This window comes from Saccostrea echinata, unplaced genomic scaffold, assembly GCF_033153115.1.
Source record: "Saccostrea echinata isolate AGI-Se365-2 ecotype Australia unplaced genomic scaffold, CSIRO_AGI_Sech_v1 ptg000009l, whole genome shotgun sequence".
Taxonomy (NCBI): Eukaryota; Metazoa; Mollusca; class Bivalvia; order Ostreida; family Ostreidae; genus Saccostrea; species Saccostrea echinata.
The window spans coordinates 17293178-17318635 of NW_026889758.1; the positions used below are offsets into that span (position 1 = coordinate 17293178).

At 33.9% G+C, this 25458-nt stretch overlaps 2 protein-coding genes across 2 annotated transcripts in view; both read right to left on the bottom strand.

The window, feature by feature from the left end:
- The window catches only part of LOC133181907 (uncharacterized), a 73152-nt gene extending 64135 nt beyond the window's left edge, over positions 1-9017 (bottom strand). Inside the window, exons 1-9 of the mRNA XM_061316562.1 lie at positions 8890-9017; positions 8367-8489; positions 8164-8274; positions 7997-8074; positions 6651-6775; positions 6404-6490; positions 5882-5974; positions 5571-5684; positions 5194-5404 (exon numbers count right to left, since the gene is read on the bottom strand). Of these exons, the coding sequence (XP_061172546.1) occupies positions 5194-5404; positions 5571-5684; positions 5882-5974; positions 6404-6490; positions 6651-6775; positions 7997-8074; positions 8164-8274; positions 8367-8489; positions 8890-8950 (1003 nt within the window). The 5' untranslated portion in view covers positions 8951-9017. The remainder of the gene's footprint in view (positions 1-5193; positions 5405-5570; positions 5685-5881; positions 5975-6403; positions 6491-6650; positions 6776-7996; positions 8075-8163; positions 8275-8366; positions 8490-8889) is intronic.
- Positions 9018-13191: 4174 nt separating this feature from the next.
- LOC133183391 (rhomboid-related protein 4-like) lies at positions 13192-14394 on the bottom strand. Its single transcript, XM_061318354.1, has one exon. It carries the CDS (start codon positions 14290-14292, stop codon positions 13363-13365), a length of 930 nt encoding a protein of 309 aa, XP_061174338.1. The 5' UTR covers positions 14293-14394; the 3' UTR covers positions 13192-13362.
- Positions 14395-25458: the final 11064 nt, after the last annotated feature.

Genomic DNA, 25458 nt, shown 5'->3' on the forward strand with positions numbered 1-25458 from the left:
GGTAAAAATTATTTCACAATCAATGTAATACCTTTTTTTAGCCATAAATATTCGAAGTTTTCAACAATATTTATTTGGTAATACAATAAACATCAAAAGAATATAAACAATTACATTGATTTGGATATAAATGAACAATTGTTTGTTTAATATTGAATCCTACACGTTTAACATCGAAGAGGAAGAAAATCGGAGAGAAGGTGATTAACGTACACAGAAAGGTGAAACTTTAAGATAAATTACTAAATTAAGCTTTTTGAGTTTTCAAGTTGTTTTCATGTGGCATAAAATTTATAAGCATTTCACATATGAAATTCTTGATAAAATAAGTCGGAACAGCCAGGTCTGACATTCGAACTACATGTACGTATGTAAATTTTAAGTGAGAAAAACAACAAATTATAATCGTTTACGTTAGATCATATAACAAGCTGAAACTTTTTTTATTGTTATTTTTCAAACTTCCAAACAATTAATAGTTATGTGATGAAGGAAATAAACCATGGCAAAATCTTGCAAATATTTCACCTATGCTTCTAAGTATATTAGGACAGATACAAATGTAAAGTCTATACAACTGTAAATGAATTTACTGTGCAGTGATTTTCGGAGCAGAGATGTCAAAATTTTTGAATCACTGTCAGACATTAGGTCTGACAAAGTCAAATGATCTGTTAGACTGGACAAAGTTTTGTCAGACCAGATACATGTGCTGAATCGCTGATACAGGGAAAAAATAGTAGCACTAAAATAAGATGCCTTTTAAGTTTTATGATATTCGATCTCACAAAAAGTCCTATCTTATGATACAGAGTCTCTAATCAGAGACATGCTTTAACAATTTTGATCGACAATCGTCACCATATACGGACGATTTCGGTGTTTTGTGGTCCTTACCTAGGCACAGCGTTTTAGAAATTTGCATCACGTTCAATGTTTTAAGGAGGTTGGATCCTGTTATCAAAAGTATTGAGAATTTTTTATCAAGTATATTTTTGGAATCTAGACACATAGCTTGATTAAAAATCAAAACCAAAAATGGGGGTCAATACGCTTCTCTCGGTGCTACGGAGCATTAAATATTACCTTTTTGCACTGTAATTACGTCTAACACTAAATAAATTTTTCAAAGTTTTTCCTCTAATAGTCTTTATCCAAATAAATTATGGGAACAAATACAGTCTTTTTCGTCTTGATTAGTCTCTTTAAAATTTGTGACAACAAAAAAAGTTTCAAATTACTTCATAGTTGATTATTTGACCTTTTTGCACTCAAAAAAATGTCATTTTTCTGGCATTACAAATTTAACAAGCAATAAAATCATTTGAAAGTAATGACATTTTTCTGAGTTTAAGCAGAATGGTTAAAATTATCTTGCTTATTCAGAAAATAAAATTAAAAGTGGGGGTCTGTGATGTTAATTTTTAGATATAACTAAAATAGTGCTAATTTTTAGCTTAAAATGGGCTATTTTTTTTCCCAGGACTTTCACAATATATTTGTCCAATATGATGACAGAATTCATGACGGTTAATTTAATATATTATTTAGGACCAGCATAAAACATTTCACTGCTCAAAATGATTTTGTGTGCAGGCTGCATGTAAAAATAGGAATCCAAACTTAACAATACTGTAAATATTTCGAATGAGAAAAATTGATCATTTTCTTCTATAAAACCTTCCGCCACAAAATATAGTTCCTAACTTAATGCTTTCAGTATGGAATTTAATCATGGGGTTTTAATTGAATATAGTTAAATTAGCATTGCAGAATCCAAATTTATTGTAAGAACTAAAACATTATGCAGAATTTTTTAGATAGAGGTCTATACAAAAATCTACCCAAAAGCTCAGGAACGAACCTCGTTAAACGGTCATTTGGACCACTGTTTTCTTGTACGTTATCGGTCCAGAAAATTCCTTACCGACCTTGCCGACAAGACTGAGTGTTTTTGATAACTCTGCAGATAAGAATTACTTATAAAGAAAGAAGTAAATGTGTGACAATTTCAGATGTCATAAATTTTTAATCCTTAATTTCATGAATTTATCAGCATTCAGTGGGTCACGTGTACAACACTAGTACTGAACTTGAAAAATGTGTGTTACATTAATTAATGCATTTCAAATGTCTGCATATAAAAGTGTATTGCAGTAGTACGTTATTATTAAAAAATGTTTCATTTGATTTTATTAATAAAAACAATTAAAATGAATGAATGCATGCGTATGCGGACACAATGGCTTATTAAGACCAGTGATCGATATGCGAGAAAGATCGATCCTCATAATTACAACAGTTTTATTTCTTGCAGCAGCTCGTTAAACTACATCTGATTTTAAAAAAAAAATCAAAACAGATTCAAGACGTTTTAATTCATTGAAAGTTTGAAAAACTTGTCCAGCTCAGCTACATGTATATAGTATACCTGAAATTCAATTACACTGAAATTTGTATCAAATCAAAATCACAAATAGTAAATTTCACTCGCGTCGCACAGTTGTTCAAAATCGTTTGCTCTAGAGATTCAAAGTAAGGTGTTAAACATTACGTCGTGGGTTCGAATCCCACTGCGGTATGCATTTAGAAACGGACCCTTCGGATGAGACCGTATATACCGAGATCCCATTTCGCAGTAGGTGCTGGCACCCCCCCCCCAAAAAAAAATCCCTCACTGCTCAATGGTTCTGAGTGTCCTGTATAGGTAAAAATTTGCAGCCCTAGCCTCCATTGGCAAGTGGTAGTGTCTCTTTATGAGAAAAATTCTCGAAGAGATGTAAAACAAACAAACAAAAGGCAAAGTATTCAGAGATACTTACTTCTATATAGAAATTTCTTGACATGAAATTAAAAATTATGGGATTTAAAAAAATACATAATGATTGAGTTATAAAGATAAAAACATTTTGATAGAAAAATTAAATATAAAATTTCTATAAAAAGTAATTAATGTGTCCGAAAAGAACCAGTTATACCCAAAAGATAATATCAACTGCTTGTTCCAATCAGAGGAAGAAAAAAATGACGATTTAGTGTTTGGTGATGGTAACATTGAAAATAAAAAGTGCCAGTTGGTTGTTGGCACCAGGGATCAGGCCCGTAGGAAGCAATTTCAGTTTGGGGGGACACAGCCATACATTTTCAGTCGAGGGGGCACTATCTACTACCAAAAATCTGAATAAGAACAACACGGTTAAAGTCATTAAAGTTACTCAGGTGAGTATTGTGGCCCATGATCTTCGTTATTCAAACGTTTTTGAAATTATTTCTTATGTTTGATGTTGTATCTCTAGCAAATCTGCAATAGTTGGTTTGTATCTAAAGCATAAAAAAATGTTCCGACATTATAGCTCCTTTACTTCCTGTTAAATCTTTCACATTACAATGTTCAACTCCCATGAGTACTTTCAGTACTTTGATTTTTGACATAGGTCAGCTGCTACCGGGATTTGAACCCACGACCTTCCGATCACGGAGCGAGTGCTCTACTGACGGAGCTACCGTGACATTTGGAGACAGTGTGGTCGATATCGAAATAAACTGCAATAAAACTGATTAAAAATAGCTTGTCATGGTCATCTATAAACTATGGTGGCATATTTCTGCCCCCTACATGCAAGATAAATTATGTTAACATGCAACATAATTATGTAGACATGCGACTTATGTCAACATGCAAAATAATCATGTTGATATGCATGTTACCAATCTCTTTAGAGAATCTGATTTTAATATTGGTAAACATACTAACGCCATTAAAGGACATCATACAAGCAAGATGTAATAGAATTATGTTGACATGCGACTTATTTATGTTAACATGCGAGATAATTATGTAGACATGTGACTTATTTATGCCATGCAAGATAATTATGTAGACATACAACTTATTTATGTTAACATGGAAGATAATTATGTTAACATGCAACTTATCATTTTGCATGTTGACATAAATATCTTGCATGTTAAAATATAACTCGTATGTTGACATCAATAAGTCGCATGTTGACATAAATGAATTGCATGTTGACATAAATAAGTCGCATGTTGACAAATAAGATGCATGTTAACATAATCATCTTAAGAAGTCCTAAATACAGGGAGCCCCGATCTTTCAATTGGCGACAAAAATTCCATTCTATTATAAATTCTGTCAAAGATTATTCCAGGTGTTGGGCTTAATATGAATGGGAAGATATGAATTGTGAGCAAAGCATAACGGACCTCTAAAAACATCAAAGATTGACACAGGTGCCTTGGAGGAGTAAGTATTCCTCCATCGACCAGTCAAACCCGCCGTGTGTCGATCCTTGTCATAACTTGGTAAACGGAGAAATCCGTACACAATTCAATATGAAAATAATGGTTTAACAATTTGTTTTTCTAGAAAATAAAACTCAAGTCAACATTCGATCGAACGACAGATTAGATTTGCAATCAAGGTCATAGTATCGACCATATAATTTGCAAAATATTAACATTAAACGATATGTTGATACCCTTGTATAATCAACTTACTGTAAACGTATTACATTTGGCTGCGTATTCCTTTTAGTGCCTTTGGTGGAAAGAAACTTCTAAATTCAAGTGCAATACTAAATACCTTGCACATATACACATAAATAAAAACATGAAAAAATGCGCTAAATCAAATCTACGGTAACTTGTTTAAAAATCAATTTCTGCCAAAAATAATACATTTGCAATATTTGTCAGTAGCCTGCTTCATTTTGAAAATTGTTTGCGCGTAGAACGTGCTCTTTCGAATTGAATCAACTGGGAGATATAAACCCCCAGGCCCGTAGGAAGCAATTTCAGTTTGGGGGGGCACAGCCATACATTTTCAGCTGAGGGGGCACTCTCGTCTACCAAAAATTTCTTGACAAGCAAAAAAAAAAAAAAAAAAAAAAAAAAAAAGGTCGTCAGATGTTTTTATTGAGGGGGCACAAGCATATAGTATCTATGTTTTCTATGGTAATCTATATATCGGCAAAATTATTGGGGGGCACGCCCCCCCCGTGCCCCCCGGTTCCTACGGCCATGAACCCCATACAAATTGAAATGAAATTCCTGTCAACCACAAATATGTGAAAATTTCTACGTTTGAAACAAATAATTTTAGAAAATGGTCTCACTGCAACCGTAATTCAGAGCTTAACATTGAAAATGCCTTTTTGAAAGTAAACGTACGCTTTCCGTTGTCGTTGTGGTTAACAACAGTCCCTGGACCGTGACAGTCCTGATCCCCCCACCTCCAGTCAGGTCCCCGCCGAACCCTTGTTCCCACTGGAAGCATCTCTGGGTTAAATTCACAATTTCCATCATCATCATCTTCGTCATCGTCTATACCAGGATGATGTTTATATGCCGCTCTTTCATTTATAATTTCTAGAACGTCATCCTGTAAAAAAAAAATGTTCGTCCATTTTTTTCAGTAAAATTACAAAAGACAAGAAACTATCCCAAAACTAAAATGAGTTAAACAAGTCTAACAAAACACAAATACAAAATATTTCAAATTTGAATTCAACACTCCAAAACAAAAATTGTAAATATTAGATTTTTACCATATCTTCCTCCAATAACTGATTGATCATTCCAGTAGAAGTCATGGCTAATTGTAAATCTTCATGAGAAAAATCCTCCTTTCGTATATTCATTAAAAGCTCCGCTGCTTTTTTCTGAAAGTACAATTTACCAAGCTGAATCAAGCTACATTAAATATATTTTCATATTTTACTTTTTATAATCTGCTTTCTAATTTTTGTTGGGAGGGGGATGATTATTTTTTTTTTCATCTTTTGACTTTTTTTCGGGTAGGGGGTTGTGGTGGGGGCGGTTTTATATTTGACAAACGTATGAGTGCCTCTACACTGACCATGTTTACGTGATACCTCCCATACTGCCTGGCTTGTTGGGGTTGTATTAGTTTACCTCCACGTGATGAATACGCAATCGATCCCAGTAGACACTGTATAAATAGTACACAAATCAACTCATACATCCTTGATTAAGCAAGTAATGAAGTGCATTGTAATTTTAGGTATTGCTATCTGTTTTGTCCGTCATAGTGCGTCGTCCTTCTTCGTCGACTGTAAACTTTTGATCAATTTTAGCTCTATTGTTCACCTATAAGACAATTTTTACTCTACTTTTGAGAGAAGTTATTCCCCCGGTATAAATTTTGTAATTGATAGGTCATTTGCATTAAAATATATAAATTTTCATACGTAAAATACAAGGAGTACTTTAATAGTTTTTAACGGTCAGGTTGATTTGTAGATTTGTAAATAATAAATAAACATAAGAAAAAAAATACCTTGTATTTTGTGTTATAAATGGCATTTTAAAATCCAGGTTCCAAGAATATCATGCTTAACTAACATTTGCAAAGACTTACAAAATCGGGATCCTCTCCTACGGGTATACAGTTCAGAGATATGCCTCGTCCAATATCTCCAGTAAAGTTCATTAAAGATTTCCTCGTCTGTAATCAGTGTAAAAGTATGCATATAGGATCAGCAAGATAGCTTTTCAATTACCTTTTTTCATAAGCATAGACATTATTTGGACGCATTTTACTTCATTTGATTGTTAGAAAACTTTTGATTTTCTATTTAATTAAAGAACGTTGAGATATCGTTGACCTCTACTGGGTCCATAAAATCTTCGTCGTCCTCTCCTCCTATCATGTTTGAAGTTGTGGGTTTGCCATCAGTGATCAATACAAGTCTCGCTCTCACTTGGAACATTCCTATCCCTGCTGTGTATCCTGACCAGATGAAAATTAATAACTAATTACAATTTATGGCCAATACAAGTCAGTAGCTACGGTTTTTAATTGAGGGAGGGGGGGACTTCAAAAGAAAAAAAAAACTTGAAATCCTATTTCGTGGCGTGGTGGGGTGTGGGGAATGGAACTTTCTCTAACTTTTTGGTACATTTTATTCCAAATGCTTGAATTACCCACTTTTTGACATCAGGCAATTAAAAAAAGAGGGGGGGGGGCAACCAACATTCAAAAGAAAATTTACTCAACAAAGGACTTTACTCGGAAAAAAGTGCCCCCTGCGTTCTACGGGCCTGTAATCAACGCAACAGTTGTTTATTAATTGAAGGAGCATTTCGGAAACTTTGCTGCTACTTTTTCTAAAAATAAAATAATAAAAAAAAAAACAAGATGTGTTTGTGAAACACTGATGCCCCCGTATGGCAACTTATAGCGAAGGTTAGAAATCAAATAAGCTGGTACCCAAAGTAAGGTCTTGTACCGAGGAATATACCTGTGAAATATAAAAGCCCTAGCAGCAACCATTGAAAAGATATGGAAAAGGTTAAAGTTTTTCAAAAGTAAGCCAAACATCAAGGTCAAATGGTAAAAATTAATGGTGCCCAAGGAAAGGCCTTCTCACAAGAAATACACATGTGAAAAAATGAAAGCCCTAGCACCAACTATTCAAAAGTTATGGCCAAGGTTAAAGTTTTTCGAAAGTAGGTCAAACGCCAATGTCAAAGGGTCAAATGATGGTATCCAAAGGAAGGTCTTATCACAAGGATTACATATGTGAAGAATGAAAGCCCTAGCACCAACCATTCAAAATATATGGCCAATGTTAAACTTTTTCACAAGTAGGTCAAACTCGTAGGTCTAAGTCAAAGGGTCAAAGTTGTTGGTATCCAAAGGAAGGTCTTGTCACAATGATTATACATATGAAGTATGAAAGCACTAGCACCAACCGTTCAAAAGTTATGGCCAAGGTTAAAGTTGGTAATTTTTTGTAAAACTGGGTCAAACTCCAAGGTCAAGGTCAAATATAATGGTACCCAAAGGAAGGTCTTGTCACAAGGAATACACGTGTGAAAGCCATAGCTCCAACCAATCAAAAGTTATGAGCAATGTTAAAGTTTTTGCGGACAAACAGACAAACGGACAGGGCAAAAACTATATACCCCCGAATCTTCTATACGGGGGCATAATAAAACATATGCTTACCTCCACCTAAAGCCAAGCCAGACAGACAGAGTGTGATGGCTGCCTGAATGGGGGAAGCGCCCCGACAGTTCACGTCATCTATATCGTCAAACATTATTTTTAGTTAAGTAATATTTAACATGGAGAAAATGGAAAATTGACTGATTAGCGGCAACAACATTGATTACCCAGACATCTTTTCAGAGATTGGTAGTTATTGGAATAATAATGACGAAACTTGACTTCCTCTCCAAAAGTAACAACAGCCACAGTTTCATCCATGTGGCCTTTCGCGTATTCTTTAAAGGGAAAGTTAAAGCTTTAAATCAATATTTGAATGTGTATATTTATTTGAAATGTTGTGATTTTATGTTTTATTTCGAAGCTTTACCATCTATGATATCAATAAAAGCCGTCTTCATCTGTTGAAACCCTTCTCCTGCCATACTTCCTGACGTATCAAGAGCAAACATCACACATGGTCCCCCTCCTTGCTGATATTTTAATTTCGCATCTAAAAAATGTATGTTTAGTACCTTTAATGTTACTTTGCATTCTTTAACATCTTTTAACTATTTATGAGGCATTTCCCTCTTCCATTAAACATATAAACAGGTGTATTTTCTTTATTTTTTGTAGCGTTTGAAACAAATGTCACCATACAAGTTAATTAGTCGTAAGTTAAAGAAGTTGATGCAAAGTTTTCAACGGGTTTTTAACTGTGACTAATCTTTATTTTCTTTATGGAGAATAAAGCTAATTTTCGTTTCATTTTAATTTTTTCAAATTGTGTTACAATATTCGTAAAGAATTAAAAAAAAAAACAACTAAAGAACAACCCTGTTTTTTAGAGTTTAAAAATCAGCAGAAATCACTGACTTTTCAGTGTCATCAAACCGTTCTAGAACACTTACTCTCCACAGCCTCTTCATGAGCACGATTTACCCAGTAATTATCATCCACAAATTTAGCCATCGCTGAAATATTTCACGCACAAATCTTCAAACGCAGTAACTTAAGTTTTCTGTTTACTGCAGTTTCTTAAATCAGAAACAATGACTTTACTTCCTTATCATTTCTGGCAACTTTTTTTTATTGTATCGAGTTTTTCCTGTAAATCTATTATCGCAGTTCCAAAATTAGATTCATTTCATTGAAATCTACACACAGGATGGATTAATATAAATTCTAATATTATGTTGAATACATTTCAAAATGAATATAAAGCATACAAAAAAATGTTCTATCGAAACAATAATCTTGTATAATTTTAGTAAACTCTCTTTGAATTTCTAACTTGTCTAACTTGTCATATGAAATGTGAATTATGTAAAAGGTTAAGATAACGAACAGGGATCATTATTATAAATTCAGTCAAGAATACGAATGCTGAACAGGGGGGAAAACGTAATCTTGGAAACCCCAGAGAGGGGATTATGTGCCAAGGATAAGTAAGCATCCCCTGTTGACCTGACACACTCGGGCTGAGCCTGTATGATCAGGTGAGATGTATGTCGGTGAAAATACGAACAACGAGAGATTGTATTAGCAATCAATGTCATTATAAAGACCATAGAATTTGTGAAATACCGACTTAAAACGAGATAGTTAAAATCCTGTAACATTAACTTAATGTGTTCCTTAGCCTGCCTCTGCTTAAAAATTGGTCGCACTCATTAATCAAAACATGCTTCTGCGTATCGAATCCGTTCGGAGACAAAAACATTAATACCATATGTGGGAAATATGTAATAAATAGGGAAATAAATATAAATAGGGAAAAATGACGAAGGGAAAATTGAAGTCATCCCGTTTGTCATATTAGTTGCCCATTAACGTCTACAGTCTGTAAAATGCCCCAAGTTTGGAACAGATAGACTAATTCTTTATTTCGAGTCAGAGGGTATATTTGAGTTGACATATGAATGAAAATAATCCATGTAAATTTATAAAACGTCGTCGATACATGGAATTAAAAGCCACAGTAAGAGACTGATTTTTCTCATACAGATTTTTTTTTTAAATAAATTATGTTTCATTAGAATATAAAAAGTACTAGTACGTCAGCTAATAATGAAGCACAATTAGTGGCAATCGAAATTCACTTTATTGTTTGTTTATAAATCATTTAAAAAATCCCCGAATACGTGTTTAAAATCATATTTTAAGGAAGAATTCAAATTCTTTAGGTTGGGTATCATTTTTCAACATTGAAAAGAGATCCACATCATTTTCAACGAAATTTTTATTGACTTGTCAAATTGCTCAGCGCCGGTAGAATTTATGAACAAGAGGCCCATGGGCCACATCGCTCACCTGAGTAACTTTGGCCATGCTGTTCTATACCAGATCCCCCCCCCCTTATAATACCTATTGTGGCCCCGCCCTACCCCCCAGGGGTCCTGATTTGAACAATTTAGAATCTACACTACCCCAGGATGCTTCCACATAAGTTTCAGCTTTTCTGGTCCAGTGAGTCTTGAGAAAAAGATTTTTAAAGATTTTTCCTATATATTTCAATGTAAAACTTGGATTCCCTATTGTGGCCCCGCCCTACCCCCCAGGGGTCCTGATTTGAACAATTTAAAATCTACACTACCCCAGGATGCTTCCACATAAGTTTCAGCTTATTTAGACAAGTGGTTCTTGAGAAGGTTTTTTCTAATATACATGTATTTTAATGTAAAATTTGGATTCCCTATTTCGGCCCCGCCCTACCCCCCAGGGGTCCTGATTTGAACAATTTAAAATCTACACTACCCCAGGATGCTTCCACATAAGTTTCAGCTTTTTTAGCCAAGTGGTTCTTGAGAAGAAGATTTTTAAAGATTTTTCCTATATATTTTAATGTAAAATTTGGATTCCCTATTATGGCCCCGCCCTACCCCCCAGGGGTCCTGATTTGAACAATTTAAAGTCTACACTACCCCAGGATGCTTCCACATAAGTTTCAGCATTTTTAGCAGAGTGGTTCTTGAGAAGAAGATTTTTAAAGATTTTTCCTATATATTTTAATGTAAAATTTGGATTCCCTATTGTGGCGCTGCCCTAACCCCAGGGGTCCTGATTTGAACAAATTAGAATCTACACTACCCTAGGATGCTTCCACATAAGTTTCAGCTTTTCTGGCCCAGTGGTTCTTGAGAAGAAGATTTTTAAAGATTTTTCCTACATATTTTAATGTAAAATTTGGATTCCCTATTGTGGCCCTGCCCTACCCCCAGGGGTCCTGATTTGAACAATTTAGAATCTACACTACCCTAGGATGCTTCCACATAAGTTTCAGCTTTTCTGGCCCAGTGGTTCTTGAGAAGAAGATTTTAAAAAAAAAATTCCTATATATTTCAATGTAAAACTTGGATTCCCTATTGTGGCCCTGCCCTACCCCCAGGGGTCCTGATTTGAACAATTTAGAATCTACAATACTCTAGGATGCTTCCACATAAGTTTCAGCTTTTCTGGCCCAGTGGTTCTTGAGAAGAAGATTTTTAAAGATTTTTCCTATATATTTTAATATAAAATTTGGATTCCCTATTGTGGCCCTGCCCTACCCCCAGGGGTCCTGATTTGAACAATTTAGAATCTACAATACTCTAGGATGCTTCCACATAAGTTTCAGCTTTTCTGGCCCAGTGGTTCTTGAGAAGAAGATTTTAAAAAAAAAATTCCTATATATTTCAATGTAAAACTTGGATTCCCTATTGTGGCCCTGCCCTACCCCCAGGGGTCCTGATTTGAACAATTTAGAATCTACACTACCCCAGGATGCTTCCACATAAGTTTCAGTTTTTCTGACCCAGTGGTTCTTGAGAAGAAGATTTTTTAATGACCCCACCCTACTTTTGTCTTTTCTTGATTATCTCCCCTTGTAAGGGGACCTGGCCCTTTATTTTAACAAATTAAACTCCCCTTTACCCAAGGATACTTTGTACCAAGTTTGGTTAAAATTGACCCAGTGGTTCTTGAGAAGAAGTTGAAAATGTTAAAAGTTTACAGACGGACGGACAGACAGATGGACGGACAGACGGACGGACGACGGACAACGGGTGATCAGAAAAGCTCACTTGAGCTTTCAGCTCAGGTGAGCTAAAAAATGAAATATGAAGATAACGAACAGTAATCAAGCTGAAAAGGCCATTGGAACGAGATCATATGAATTGTCTAATAGACGTGGAAAGAAAAAGAGACGGAATGGAAGTGTTTAAAATTTCCAGATATTTATTATCTACCCTGTTCTAAGGAGGCCAATACCTTAATCTGTCATAGTAACATTACCTAATACCCTAAGCATGCATGTCATATTTGTTTTGAAGTAGGAAATATGGAATTGCCCAGTCTTCATGCAGTTTAATGATCACTGAATTCCGTTACTAGTATTTGCCGAAAATAAATTCTTGAAAAATAATGGCTAATTAGGAAAACTTGCATTCATCAATCTTTATTTTTTATTACTTTCATAACAACCACTCTTTTAACCTTCCACCAACCTCCTGCCCAAAATATATTTATCCTCTTTTCCACCAATCATATTTGAAGTAGTGGACTTACTATCAGTGCTAAATGTCAGTTTTGCTATAATTTTTAACCTGTTAACCCTTACAAAAAATACTATAGTCAACTATAGTTAAATTATAGTTAACTATAGTGATAACTTTGACATTATGAAAACTATAGTTAACTATCATAGTGATAACTTTGACACTTTGATTAAGTATAGTGATAACTATGAAAACTTTGATTTGTTATCATGATCACTATGACACTATAGTAATAACTTTGAAAAATTTGATTTACTATAGTGATCACATCTTCGCAAGCCAAGGGTTTTCAGTCTGCTTCACTCCCCACAAAGCCAACCAAAAACCCTTGATTTGTAAAGATGTATATGTGGTGCAAACATCTTTTCATGATGTACAAGTTTTATCTTGTTGATAACATTGACGTCATCTTTTTTCTTTCTACATATACAACAACAGATGACTCAAAAATAATCGGACATGGATATATTGTTTGAAATATTCCTCTAATACTAGATTTCAATTCAAATAAATTCCAACAGAACCATTCACCCCAACAAAAAAGAAAAAAAGAGAAGAAGTCTAAATTTTGGTAAACAAAAGGTCAATATGATAGTCATCAATTCTGATTAAATTTATACAGGTTACATGTATACTCAAAACAGATCCATACCAAAAGGAAAGATACTGAATCACAGACATTATCATGAGCTTTAATAAATCATTCAACAAAGCTTTCTGTGCTGTATAAATGAAAAAGGATAAACATAATCAACATGGTAGAAGAATTTTCTCTTTATAAAAACGTGTAAATATGATAGAGGTCCATAACCATGATTGGTGTTAGTCTACTTGGTTTGATACAATACACTAATTAAATCGATCTGCTCTCCTTTGTCTTAATTCGTCAAGGTCTGGATAAAGTCTCTCAGAATTTCTGGTACCTCTGAGGCTTTCCTCCTGGGCCCTTCTAATCTGCTCCTCCTCAGACAACCCTCCTGTATAATCACTGTACCTGTCATTTCTATAACCAGGGTAGTTATTATTTCCATATCCTGCATTGTATCTGTAGTCCGAGTAATTATTTGTTGAATATCCACCACCATAGAAGCGCCTGTAATCAGAAGGCTGCAGAAAGCTATCCATGATCATTTTTAATGGTCCTTTAATGTATAGCAGTCCAACAAGAATTCCTGCCAAATGACCCACAAATGAAGCATTGGGGGTAATTAACTGGATAAGGACAAGTTCTGCCCAGAATATGTATTTGCTCGGCACTGGTATAAATCCCATGGCATACTGGGTACCTGAAGGACTGTAATGAGTTACCAAAACTTTCAAACCAAAAATGACTCCAGAAAATCCAACAGCACAAGTCATTCTGTAAGATCTATCATCAAGGATTTCTGACAGAGCGATGCTAATTGCTACATACACAACACTGGTTAATACTGTAAAAACTGCCAAGAGAAATCCAAAGTACGGGGTTCCGAAACGCCTTTCCAGTATCCTTCCTTTCCAAAGGAATGACGCCATGTTATAGTAAAGATGAAAATCGTGAGCATGGTATAGAGAACCTAAAACAATTCGGTTCCATTCTTTTCTATCCCATACGTTGAATGCACTTATACACACATGACTTGGTGATGGAAACCATCTAAAGAGATCCCCTAATTCCAGAAATATAGCAATTTGAAGGATCGTCGTTATTAAAGTAACTGGTGGTATATTTTCTACACCTATATTCATCATCTGCATCGCGAGTAAAAACACACCAAGATTCTGTCCTCTCCTTGCCATGTTTGTTGTCTTATCTTACCGACTTACGCAACTCTGACAGGAAATTGCCTACAATAGTCTAATCATAATGAAAATCACTTGTCTTTAAACTCTTTTTCATCTAAATCAGTAAATGTACACGACATCCTTATTTTTGTGGTTAATAATAATAAGTACAACGTTCCCGACCCAATATATTCAACATAGCTCATCATCTGCCAGTTGACGTGCTAGACGATTTTAATATATAACAATAATGAAAAGTTTCAAAACATATGAATAAATTTTTTTTCCAAAAAATTGAATTATTAATAATTATACATATGTTACTAAGAGAACAAAACACAAGAGAAATTAAAATAATTTTTAAAATATGAAAATACTGAAACCAGAGGAAGAAATAGTTAATTAAAAATTTATCAAGATTTTCAAATATTTAGAAATTTTAAATCAGAGTTTGTTACATTCTATATTTTCTTTTAATTTAAAAAAAAACCCACACACAAAAAATTAACACATTCTTATGGAAAACCAAAACCGGAATACCCTAATTCTACAGCAAATACAGATTTATTTATCTTCCCTCTCTGAATAACACTGACCAAACTTGTGACCCTTACCAATCCCATGACATGTCTCCTACAAATATTGATGAAAGAGAGTTTGATGACTCTGTGAATAACTCCAATCAAACTTTTGCCTATATTCAGTCAAATGGTTTTTCGCCTTTCAATAATGATGAACATGAATCAGATGACCTCTCTGACATTAGTAGCAAACCTCATTCTCAAATGAAAAGTGAGCAAAAACCTGTAAGTCCTGTCCACAATGAAAAACATGAGTCCAGCAACTCTCCTAGGGACATTAAAAATTCTATGGTAGATGACACTAAATTCATTGATAATGATTATTTACGATAGGGCGATCAGGTACAGGGCGAACAAGAATAATCATGGTAGAGAGGGCGAACGGACCCAATACCGAAATATAGCTGTAAACACATCGTAGCAGATTTTCACACCTAAAAATTTTGTATAACAACCCCTTGTAATCTATATGGAAACCCAAATTAATGCGTGTATAACAACATGGCTTGGATATCTAAAATAATTTCATCCACAAAAGTCAACTGGTCAAAGTCAATTAATAGAGCACTTGTCCGTTTAATCAAGCAGTAATTTATAATGTAAAAATGTAGCTAATAATTTTTGTATCCCTATCATATTGATCCTACAGCCTACATCTTTCCAAATGGAATAACAATTATTATATACATGTAAATAAATGTATAAATTTTATGGTAATCTTAAAAAATCTCTGGTTATATAATGTAAATAATAGTTACTTCAGTGTTAAAGTCTATCTATATCTATTCGAAGTAGAGTTTTGCAATAAACTTTCTAGCAATTATTAAATTAGAAATTTAATTTAAGTATACTTTAATCGAAATATTCAGAAGACTTTAGAACATCATTAAAAAAATATCAAAAGATCGAAATTCACTCTGTTGTATTTGTTTCATTCTAAAAATACTAGATTTTGACCCGTGCGTGCACGGGTTGACATTGTTATGAATGCATCCATGTGCATATCGGATATTTTTTTGGAGGTGAATTTAAAAAAAATGTTTTCTTTGATGGTACACGTGGGAAATGCACGGCGCAAGCATTGCAGAAAAAAATTACATAATCTGCTGATACGGGTTACATGTTTTTTTTTCTGTAATGCTACTTTTATGCTACTGTCATGCATATCTCACATGAGCCACTTAAGAAAGCATTTTGTTATTTAAAAAAACAGCTACGAATGCATGGTACATATCCATGGACATACATGCGGACAAACAGGCAGGACAATAAACACAAAGGCATACATAAAAGACAGGAGGTACGTGTTGTTGACAACATGACTATAGGATTTGATTGGTTATACCTGGGCCCCAGGTAACTCGGGGGGTGTTCACTGTGTTCACTCTGATCAGGGTCAGAGGTCATTACATGTATTTACATAACAAAGCTATAAGCCTACAATAATGCTATTAATTTCACTACACTCTCGTAAGAAATATAATGTGAATATTTTGCATGGAATCAAATATTTCTTTGCCCTTAGTTTATGTTTCATATTTATCGCGTTATAAATCTCAGCAGTGGTAATAGTAAACATGGCGAACAAATTCAAGTTGGAATCATTTATACACATTTCAAATTGAAAATATCGGTTATATTGACGTTATTTGATTATTTCGATTTACAAATTTGTAATAATTGTATTTCAAAGTTAAGAAATGAAAATAATGTTATTGTAATTCTTGGAGGAAAAAGAATGCCTACTTCACTAAGATGTGATTCTAGCTGGAGTTGTAACCCCCCCCCCCCTTTCCCCTCAAAAAAGGATAAAAGAAAGGAAGGATAAAATAAAATCGGGTAGTTACATTAATATTGCTCCTACGATCATGTGCTTTTTGCCTCCGTTGAGATGGCCAGAGACATAAATAACATATAATAAACAGGTCTGGGCGGCCTCCGTTTTTGGAGGATAGCTAAATTCAATATGGCGGCCAAAATTTTTACCATATATGGAAACCGCGTTGCATTGTGGGATAGTTTATCCTCCGATTTCAGAGGATAACACAGGTAATTTTCAAACACCTCGTGCCTACCTTTAATCAAAAAGTGCAAGCACCAGAGTACATGTAAATAAAAGTTCAAACATTAAACTATCGATTGTATGTGGCGATTTTAGATTCTATGTCTAGATATTTTGCAATTTATTTTCAAAGTTAGCACTTTTTGCGCTCCATTATTATTGAATATTTCTTGTTATTTTGTTTTATTTTTTATGATTTTTCCCTATTTAGACAAATAAAAAAGGACTTTATATTTCTTTTATATTTTCTTTTAATTCAAAAAAAGGAAACACAAAAGGAAACGCATTTTAAGCATATTTAAAACGCAAAATATACTCTGCCTTAGAATTTAAGCAAATAAAAGTATAAATGGATTGAATGAATAATTATAAAAATAAATAATTTGAATAGTATAAGTAAATAAAATTAATAATTTAACATGTTTACTAAGAAATTAACATATATTCATACAGCCATGTATATACATAAACAAATAAAATATTACAAAGTGATGTGCTTAATAATTATGAATGAAAGAAATAATAAATGATTAAAATTAATTTTTCAAAAAAAATTGTTTATCAAAATTTCTAAACTGCTTATCACATAATTACGGTACTGGAAAATCAGCATGGTTATAATTAACCTCAGTCACAGGTATAGGTAAGCGCAATATTTATTTTCCAAGCTGTGTACCGAATAAATGATTGACGGCAAATTACAAAAATATAGTTATATTGATGTAATATCTGGAATTATCCATCATCATATGAAATTGTACCTTTTATTTGTTTTGATTTCGAAGTCAGCGTACGGTTCAAAAATGCAAGAGTTGCTGTTATTTGTTTGGTTAAGAGTTAACTGCCCTTAGTTTTGAAAATTCCGGTAGGTGGCAAGACCGCTATCCTCTGTTTTCAGAGGATAAAATCTATCCTCCAAAAACAGAGGCCGCCTAGACCTGATAAATGTGTCTCCGAGATGGCGAATGATTACCCACGTGGCCACAATATCACATTTGCATGGATAAACTCAGAAACGATAATACAAATACATGTAAATTTTCATTGGAAATTTGCGTTATATTCTGTTCATATATATTTATGATTTCTTATTAGAGATATTATAAAATAACAAATATATAACTTCTTAGTACTTTTGTCTCCTCTAAACACCGTGACTTAGCGTGAATGTAATGCGCATGCGCAAGATTGTAAAATCCAAAAAATCCAGATGATTTCCGGAATTTTTTGAGGAATTTTCGTTGATTATTAATTAGCGAAACTTAATTGAGAAAAAATAAAAACAAATTGGTAATCTTCAAGTACCAATGATGTTTAAAATATATAAAACAAAAGACAGTACTCTTCCGATTTATCGGTATTAAAGGCCAAAAATTCGAGTCTATAATTTTAATATAGTAGTATAGATTTCAGCTCGATAAGTTACGTATATAAACATTAAAAAAAGAGAGAAAAAACGTTTTAAAATAGCACCTGCATCTTGGTGCGTTCCTGATACATGTAACATATACATCTTAGTGCGATCGGTATATATATTTTGGGGCGCTCGTTACTGAATAATTGTTCATATTAATGTTTATTAACATCGACATTTAGTAAAAGTAATAATCTTTACTAGTTTACAAGTCTTGGGGCGCTCGAAATGCTCATTTGGGGCGCTCGTGAAATAAGTTTGGGGCGCTCGTGATTTAAATTTGGGGCGCTCATATTAATTTTGTACTTGGGCGCCGGTAAAACACTCTGGGGCGTTCATGCCATGCTGGTTTTGGGGCGCAGTGACTAGCACTCAGACCCCCCCCCCCCGGTTCCTATGGCCATGAATTCAAGTTCAAATAAAAATAAGATTTTTTTTTCTGCACGATCCGCGAACGAGACCCCCCGAGTTCCGTACCCCCAGGAGTTCCTCGACTTCTTTAATAAAATGTTTTCCTTTGACACATTCACAAAGCATTTTAATTGAAACCTAAAAATAACCTTTATATAAAAAAAATCACACTCTATGATCTAAAATTATCATTTGAAATGTATTGAAAAATCCCTGGTAATGTGTGTTGATTTTTTGGCGAAGAACATCTGATGATACTTTTAAGAATATCGTCAAATCTTCAAAAATTAACAGTGGATAATGGTCAGCAGAATGTATGACGTGTTTTGTTTTTTAACGTCGGGATCGGAGTCCTTTGTGATTTTCTCAGAGTGAATCAGAATCAACTTTATTTATCACGTGGAAAAAAATGCCTATGTCAAGGGGAAAAAAAGTCTGTCTCATAATTGTAGGAGTATTGGAAAGGGGGGGGGGTCATGAAACTTGGCAGTTAATATATACAGTTTGTATGTGTACATGAAAAAATGCCTTCTTCTTTGTAGAATAAAAAATGATTATTTTTTGAGTGTGTGTGACCATTTTTATTTCCGAATAGACAGGGTAGCTTATAGCCTGCAGAATGAGCTGACCTTTTTTATGTATTGTAGTAATTAAATTAAAAAAAAGAAAGTGTTTTCTACAAGGATCATTTGTTATCGACGTGGTATTCAACTTTGTATTCCCATGGTCGATGCATTTGGGTACATCTTTTTTTTTTTTATTTGCTTTCAATGACATCGCATTCAATATCCCAATCTCATGTATACTTGTCCAATACTCCAAATTATACCATTGTAAGCTAAGTCAATGCTTTAAATTTATGAAACCAATCTGTAGATAAGCGTACCTTTTGAATACAGAGCTCACGGCATATGCTATTAAAAATAAAATTTAAAAAAAACTATGAATTAAGAAGTCTATTAAAGGAAAAGGTAGTTAAGGGCCCTCTCTTGCTCTCTTTTATGGATGTCCCCTTGAACAATCAATTAGTCCTGTGGATTGACTGACTGTATTTTGTTCAGCATCCACTTTTTTCACTCAAGTATGGATGTCTCCTGCGTTAGATGAAGTGCCACAAATTTTGACTTATGCATGGTGTTTATGGCCATAGCAGTGAGGTTAATTGTGCCAAAGCCTACAGTCAAAAAAGACCTCAGTTTTTAAGGTCTCACCCAAAAGACCCATAACTTCTGATGCTGGGTTTTTGGTAAAAGAGCATCACTACACATGTTTTATAAAGTCTTAAGATTGATGCACAGCTAGGAAATAGAATTGATCCTAGACCTCTTGATAACAAAGTGAGTGCCCAACATAGGCTTCTGGAAAACATCCAAAACTTGTGGATTCAAACGAATATTTTTAGCTCATCTGAGCCGAAGGCTCAAGTGAGATTTTCTGATCACATTTTGTCCGCCGTCCGTCTAGCTGTCTGTCCATTTGTCTGTAAACTTTTCACATTTTCGACTTCTTCTCAAAAACCACTTTGCCAATTTCAACCAAACTTGCTACAAAGTATCCTTGGGTGAAGGCGATACAATTTTGTTCAAATGAAGGACCATGTCCTCTTCCAAGGGGATATAATTTCAAATTAATGAAAAATTTATAACATCTTTTAAAAATCTTCTTCTCAAGAACCACTGGGCCAGGAAAAATGAAACTCATGTGAAATCATCCTCAGGCAGTGTAAATTCAAATTTGTTCAAATCATGACCCCAGGGAGAAAGGTGGGGTTACAATGGACGGTCAAAGTTTTACATAGGAATATATAGGAAAAATCTTTAAAAATCTTCTTCTCAAGAATAGCAAAACCATGATTGGTCATATTTATATGGAAGCATCCTCAAGTAGTGTAGAATCAAATTTGTTCAAATCATGGCCCCAGGGGGTAGGGTGGGGTCACAATGGACGATCAAAGTTTTACATAAGAATATATAGGAAAAATCTTTAAAAATTTTGCTGTCAAGAATAGCAAAGCCATGATTGGTCATATTTATATGGAAGCATCCTCAAGTAGTGTAGAATCAAATTTGTTCAAATCATGACCCCAGGGGGAAAAGTGGGGTCACAATAGACAATCAAAGTTTTACATAGGAATATATAGGAAAAATCTTTAAAAATCTTCTTCTCAAGAACAGCAAAGCCTTGATTGGTCATATATATATATTGAAACATACTCGGGTAGTGAAGATTCAGATTTGTTCAAATCATGACCCCCGGGAGGTAGGGTGGGACCACATTGAAAGTTCAAACTGATGTGGAAAAAAGCCAGTGACAAAGAAATATTTAAGCATCCTTAGTGTAGATTCAAATTTGTTCAAATCATACCCCTCCCTTTTTTAAAGGGTAGGTACCACTTAAGCTTTTCAATGCTGAACTGATTTTTGCTTTTTTAGTAAAAGCAGAGTAAACTCAGGTGACCTATTGCTATCTGTTTTCGTCCGTCGGCGTGCGTCGTCCGTCATGCGTTAACATTTGAACATTTTCAGCTTCTTCTCTGGAACCACTGAACCAATTTCATCCAAATTTGGCATATAGCGTCTATGGGTGAAGGGGAGTAAAAATTGTGAAATTCATTACCCCTACCCCCCTGGGGCCAGAGGGGTGGGGCTAAAACCATCAAAATTAATGCAATCTTTAAAAATCTTCTTCTTTACTCCTGGACATCAAGCAGTCAAACTGTTAGCATGATTGTAATAAGCATTGAGCCCTCTACGAAAATTGTGAAATTTATGGTCCCAGGGTCAGGGGTTCTGGTGTTAGGGCAGGGCTCTGTTGAATATATAGTGAAAATGCATTATTTCTTAAAAAATCTTCTCCTCTGCTCCTGGGTATTAAGCCAATGAACTAAGTTCATAGTTATGATGAGGAAAGGTGCCTCTTTTTAAATTGTGAATTTCATGGCCCCTGGCTCAGGGGTTCTGGTGTTAGGGCGGGGCTCTAATGATTCTATAGTGAAAATGCATTAATTCTTTGAAAATCTTCTTCTCTGCTCCTGGATATTTGATAGACTAACTTAGTACATAGTTATGATGAGGAAAGGTTCCTCTTTTAAAATTGTGAATTTTATGGCCCTGGGTCAGGGGTTCTGGTGTTAGGGCGGGGCTCTAATGATTATATAGTGAAAATGCACAAGGAACATAGTTATGATGAGAAAGATAGCCTCTTCCAAAATTGTGAAATTCATGTCCCCAGGGTCAGGGGTTTTTTGTTAGGGTGGTGCTCTAATGATTATATAGTGAAAATGCATTAATTCTTCAAAAATCTTCTCTGCTCCTGGGTATTAAGCAAACAAAAATATACATAGTTATGATGAGGAAAGGTGCCTCTTCTAAAATTGTGAATTTCATGGCCCCAGGGTCAGGGGTTCTTGTGTTAGGGCGGGGCTCTGTTGAATATATACTGAAATGCATTATTTCTTTGAAAATCTTCTCTAATTCAGCGCAAACAAACTGAATGCATAGTTATGATGAGTAAGGGTGCCTCTTCCTATATTGTGAATTTCATGGCCCCTGGGTCAGGGGTTATGATGTTAGGGCTGGGCTCTAATGATAACGTAGTAAAATTGCAATAATTCTTTGAAAATCTTCTTTTCTCCTGGGTATTAAGCCGATGAACTAAGAGTATATAGTTATGATGAGTAAGGGTGCCTCTTCCAAAATTGTGAATTTTATGTGCCCTGGGTCAAGGTTCTGGTGTTTGGACAGGGCTCAGGGCAAAGTTGATACATGTTACTCAGGTGACCTATAAGGCCCGTGGGCCTCTTGTTTCTTGGCCACAGATAAACAAATAGCATATATCAAGAACATAATATTTTGGCTTAATCACCCGAGGTTAAGGTTCAAGTCATCTTTAATTTTCTGATAAAAATTTGTCTGTTGTCTAATGTGCATTGAAATGGAAATTGCGAAAGTTTTGATTTAATTTGTTTTAGTTTTTCATTTTTTGTGATCTGAGTGAATGTTGAGAATCAATTTTATCTTTTTGTATCTTGTCCTTTATCACGTTTACCTGTACTTTCCTACTGCTTTACAATATTGCATAAAAAAAGATGTTCCTTGAAAATCTTGATTGGTAAAAATACTTCTCTTAAATTTTTTCATAATTATTATAACTTAGCCATACTACAGGATATGCAATTCCCATTTAGTTTCATGTTGGATTATGCTTAAAGAGACGCCGTGACAGAAAAGCGGGAAAATTGACAAAAGTAGAATTTCTGCAAGACACATGCAAATTCTATTCAATTCTTGAAAAGTATTAGGTTTCAGAAAATTACCGGTTTCAGAACCTTAAAAAATCTACTTTTATGGAGAAAAATATGTTAAAAATAATTTTAGTTTGCCCCAACACGAACATATTGCTTCACTTCTTCCTCTTTAAGGTAAGCATGGGCAGAAAAGTTGAAGAAGTTACCATGTTGTCTATTCCATAGATATAAATGTCGAATGACCGAGGATTTTGCTATAATCTTCAAAAAAGATGATCAGAACTTATTCCTCACTTTTGATTGCTGCAATTCAGTGTTGTTTACAAGTTTCACGCTAAAAATAAAAGACACATGACCTTGACATTGTTGACATTGACGATAACAACCACGCCATAGATACAACTTTTCTTTTTCTGGCACTAAATTACATTTTGCAGTCTTTTCTTGCTTTTACCGTGGAGTTGAGATCTCAAAACTCCACTTTATTAAAATTTTTCATAAATCTTAGCTTAGAAACCATGATATTGACTCACTATGTAACTTTAAGGGTAATTGACTGTTGTCAAATATTAATTCTTATGGGAGTCAAGGTTATTCAAATGAATACCCAAATACATTGTTGTAAAGTGAAACCAGGATACATATACCGTTATCTGCTAATATGACAATTTTTTTTATTAATTTAAAATATGTCTCCTTGTGGAAGTATACAGATTTAGAATCTTGCATGCTGTTTTATAGATTGATTGATATTATAGTGTCAGAGAGTGCAGAAAAGGTCTCTTAGTGTTGATTTCCTGTCTTCTATAAATCTGTCATTGACTTATAGTATTTTAAAGACATGATGTAATAGTTATTGCTTCCAGTATGTCAGAGAGAGAAAGAGAGAATAGAGTGTGTTTCTTTGTGAAATGCAACAACTTTTCTTGAACAACTATTTCTAATGTTAAAAGTGCATGTCAATGCCACAAGCATCATCCACCATGCGAGTATTTGTAGAATAGGAGGTACATTTTTATTTAACAATTAAGATTGTTAGTGTGTCTGTATAGATATATATAAAGACTGGTGAATGATTATAGATCTGCATGAGTTTGTTTCTGACAGCAGCATTTTATATTTTGAAAACAAAATTTCAGAAAAACATGAAGAAAGTCTAAGAGAAACATTGACTGGGATGTTGAAAGAAGATGAAGTCAGAGTTATTCTGGTGAATCATTTGCTCTCTCAGCTGAGTTCAACTAAAACATTTGACATTGCAAGTCAAACTGAATTCAAAACTTCCAGGTGTCCATGCCAAAACAACTGTTTTGACACGATAAACTATGCAAGAACTGGGTTAGGTATGCCAATAATTTCATCTGACTCTCTCTCTCTCAATATATATATATATATATATATATATATATATATATATATATATATATATATATATATATATATATATATATATATATATATATATATATATATATATATATAACTCTTCTTTTGTAGAACATCTGAAGAATAAATAAAATAATTAATTTCTGCAAACAAAATATGATGTTTAAACTTTTTTGGCACATTGATGCATGTATGTGCAGGAGGTATTCCAGACCAAATGGTTAAATATCTTTTGTAACATATAATTTCATCATTTAAAGACCAATATAAGCTCTTGATTATTATAAAAGATTCCTTATTCATTAGAATAACTTTGAAGTACAATGTACTAGTAATAAATTTATTTGTGTTTATTTTTATTTTTTATTTCAGGCTCTGTTCACTTATGGTTTGGCCATCCAGATGTTGTTTTGTATCCTGTACTTAATAGTGATTTAAGCTGTCCATTGGATGATACATGTGAATTCAACAGAGAGGAGCACATTCTTAGACACTATTCATCTCAATGCTTAGCTCAGGTTATCACTTTTTCTTTATATATGAAAAATGTAAGGAATAACATGATTAATTCACCCCAAATTTTGAATTCTGTGCCTGTGCCAACTATTGCAATATCCCCACAGGATTTTGATGTTTATTTATATGAATCGAACAATTTATATACTCCTTAGAAATGTTGGATCACCTATTCCATTATGGTATAATACGTCACAGAGTATTTCAAAATGGAAACTAAGGCTGTCTTCTGTCCTCAGACTTTGGATGCTTTCTCATTCGAGTCCATTTGCGCCTACATTTTCAGAGGAGAATTCAATAGCCAACACCTGCCTGCAGTTACAAGATCAAGTTGGCAGGGAAAAAATGAAGATGATAATGGATGACTTGCACATGGGACATATCTTTAGAATGTCAAAAATGGAAGAGTTTGATAACTTAGAAAAAGTTAAATTTTTATGAGATGTACATGTAAACTGAAGTTGTAAATCTTTATATATATATATATATATATATATATATATATATATATATATATATATATATATATATATATATATATATATATATATATTTATATGAAAAG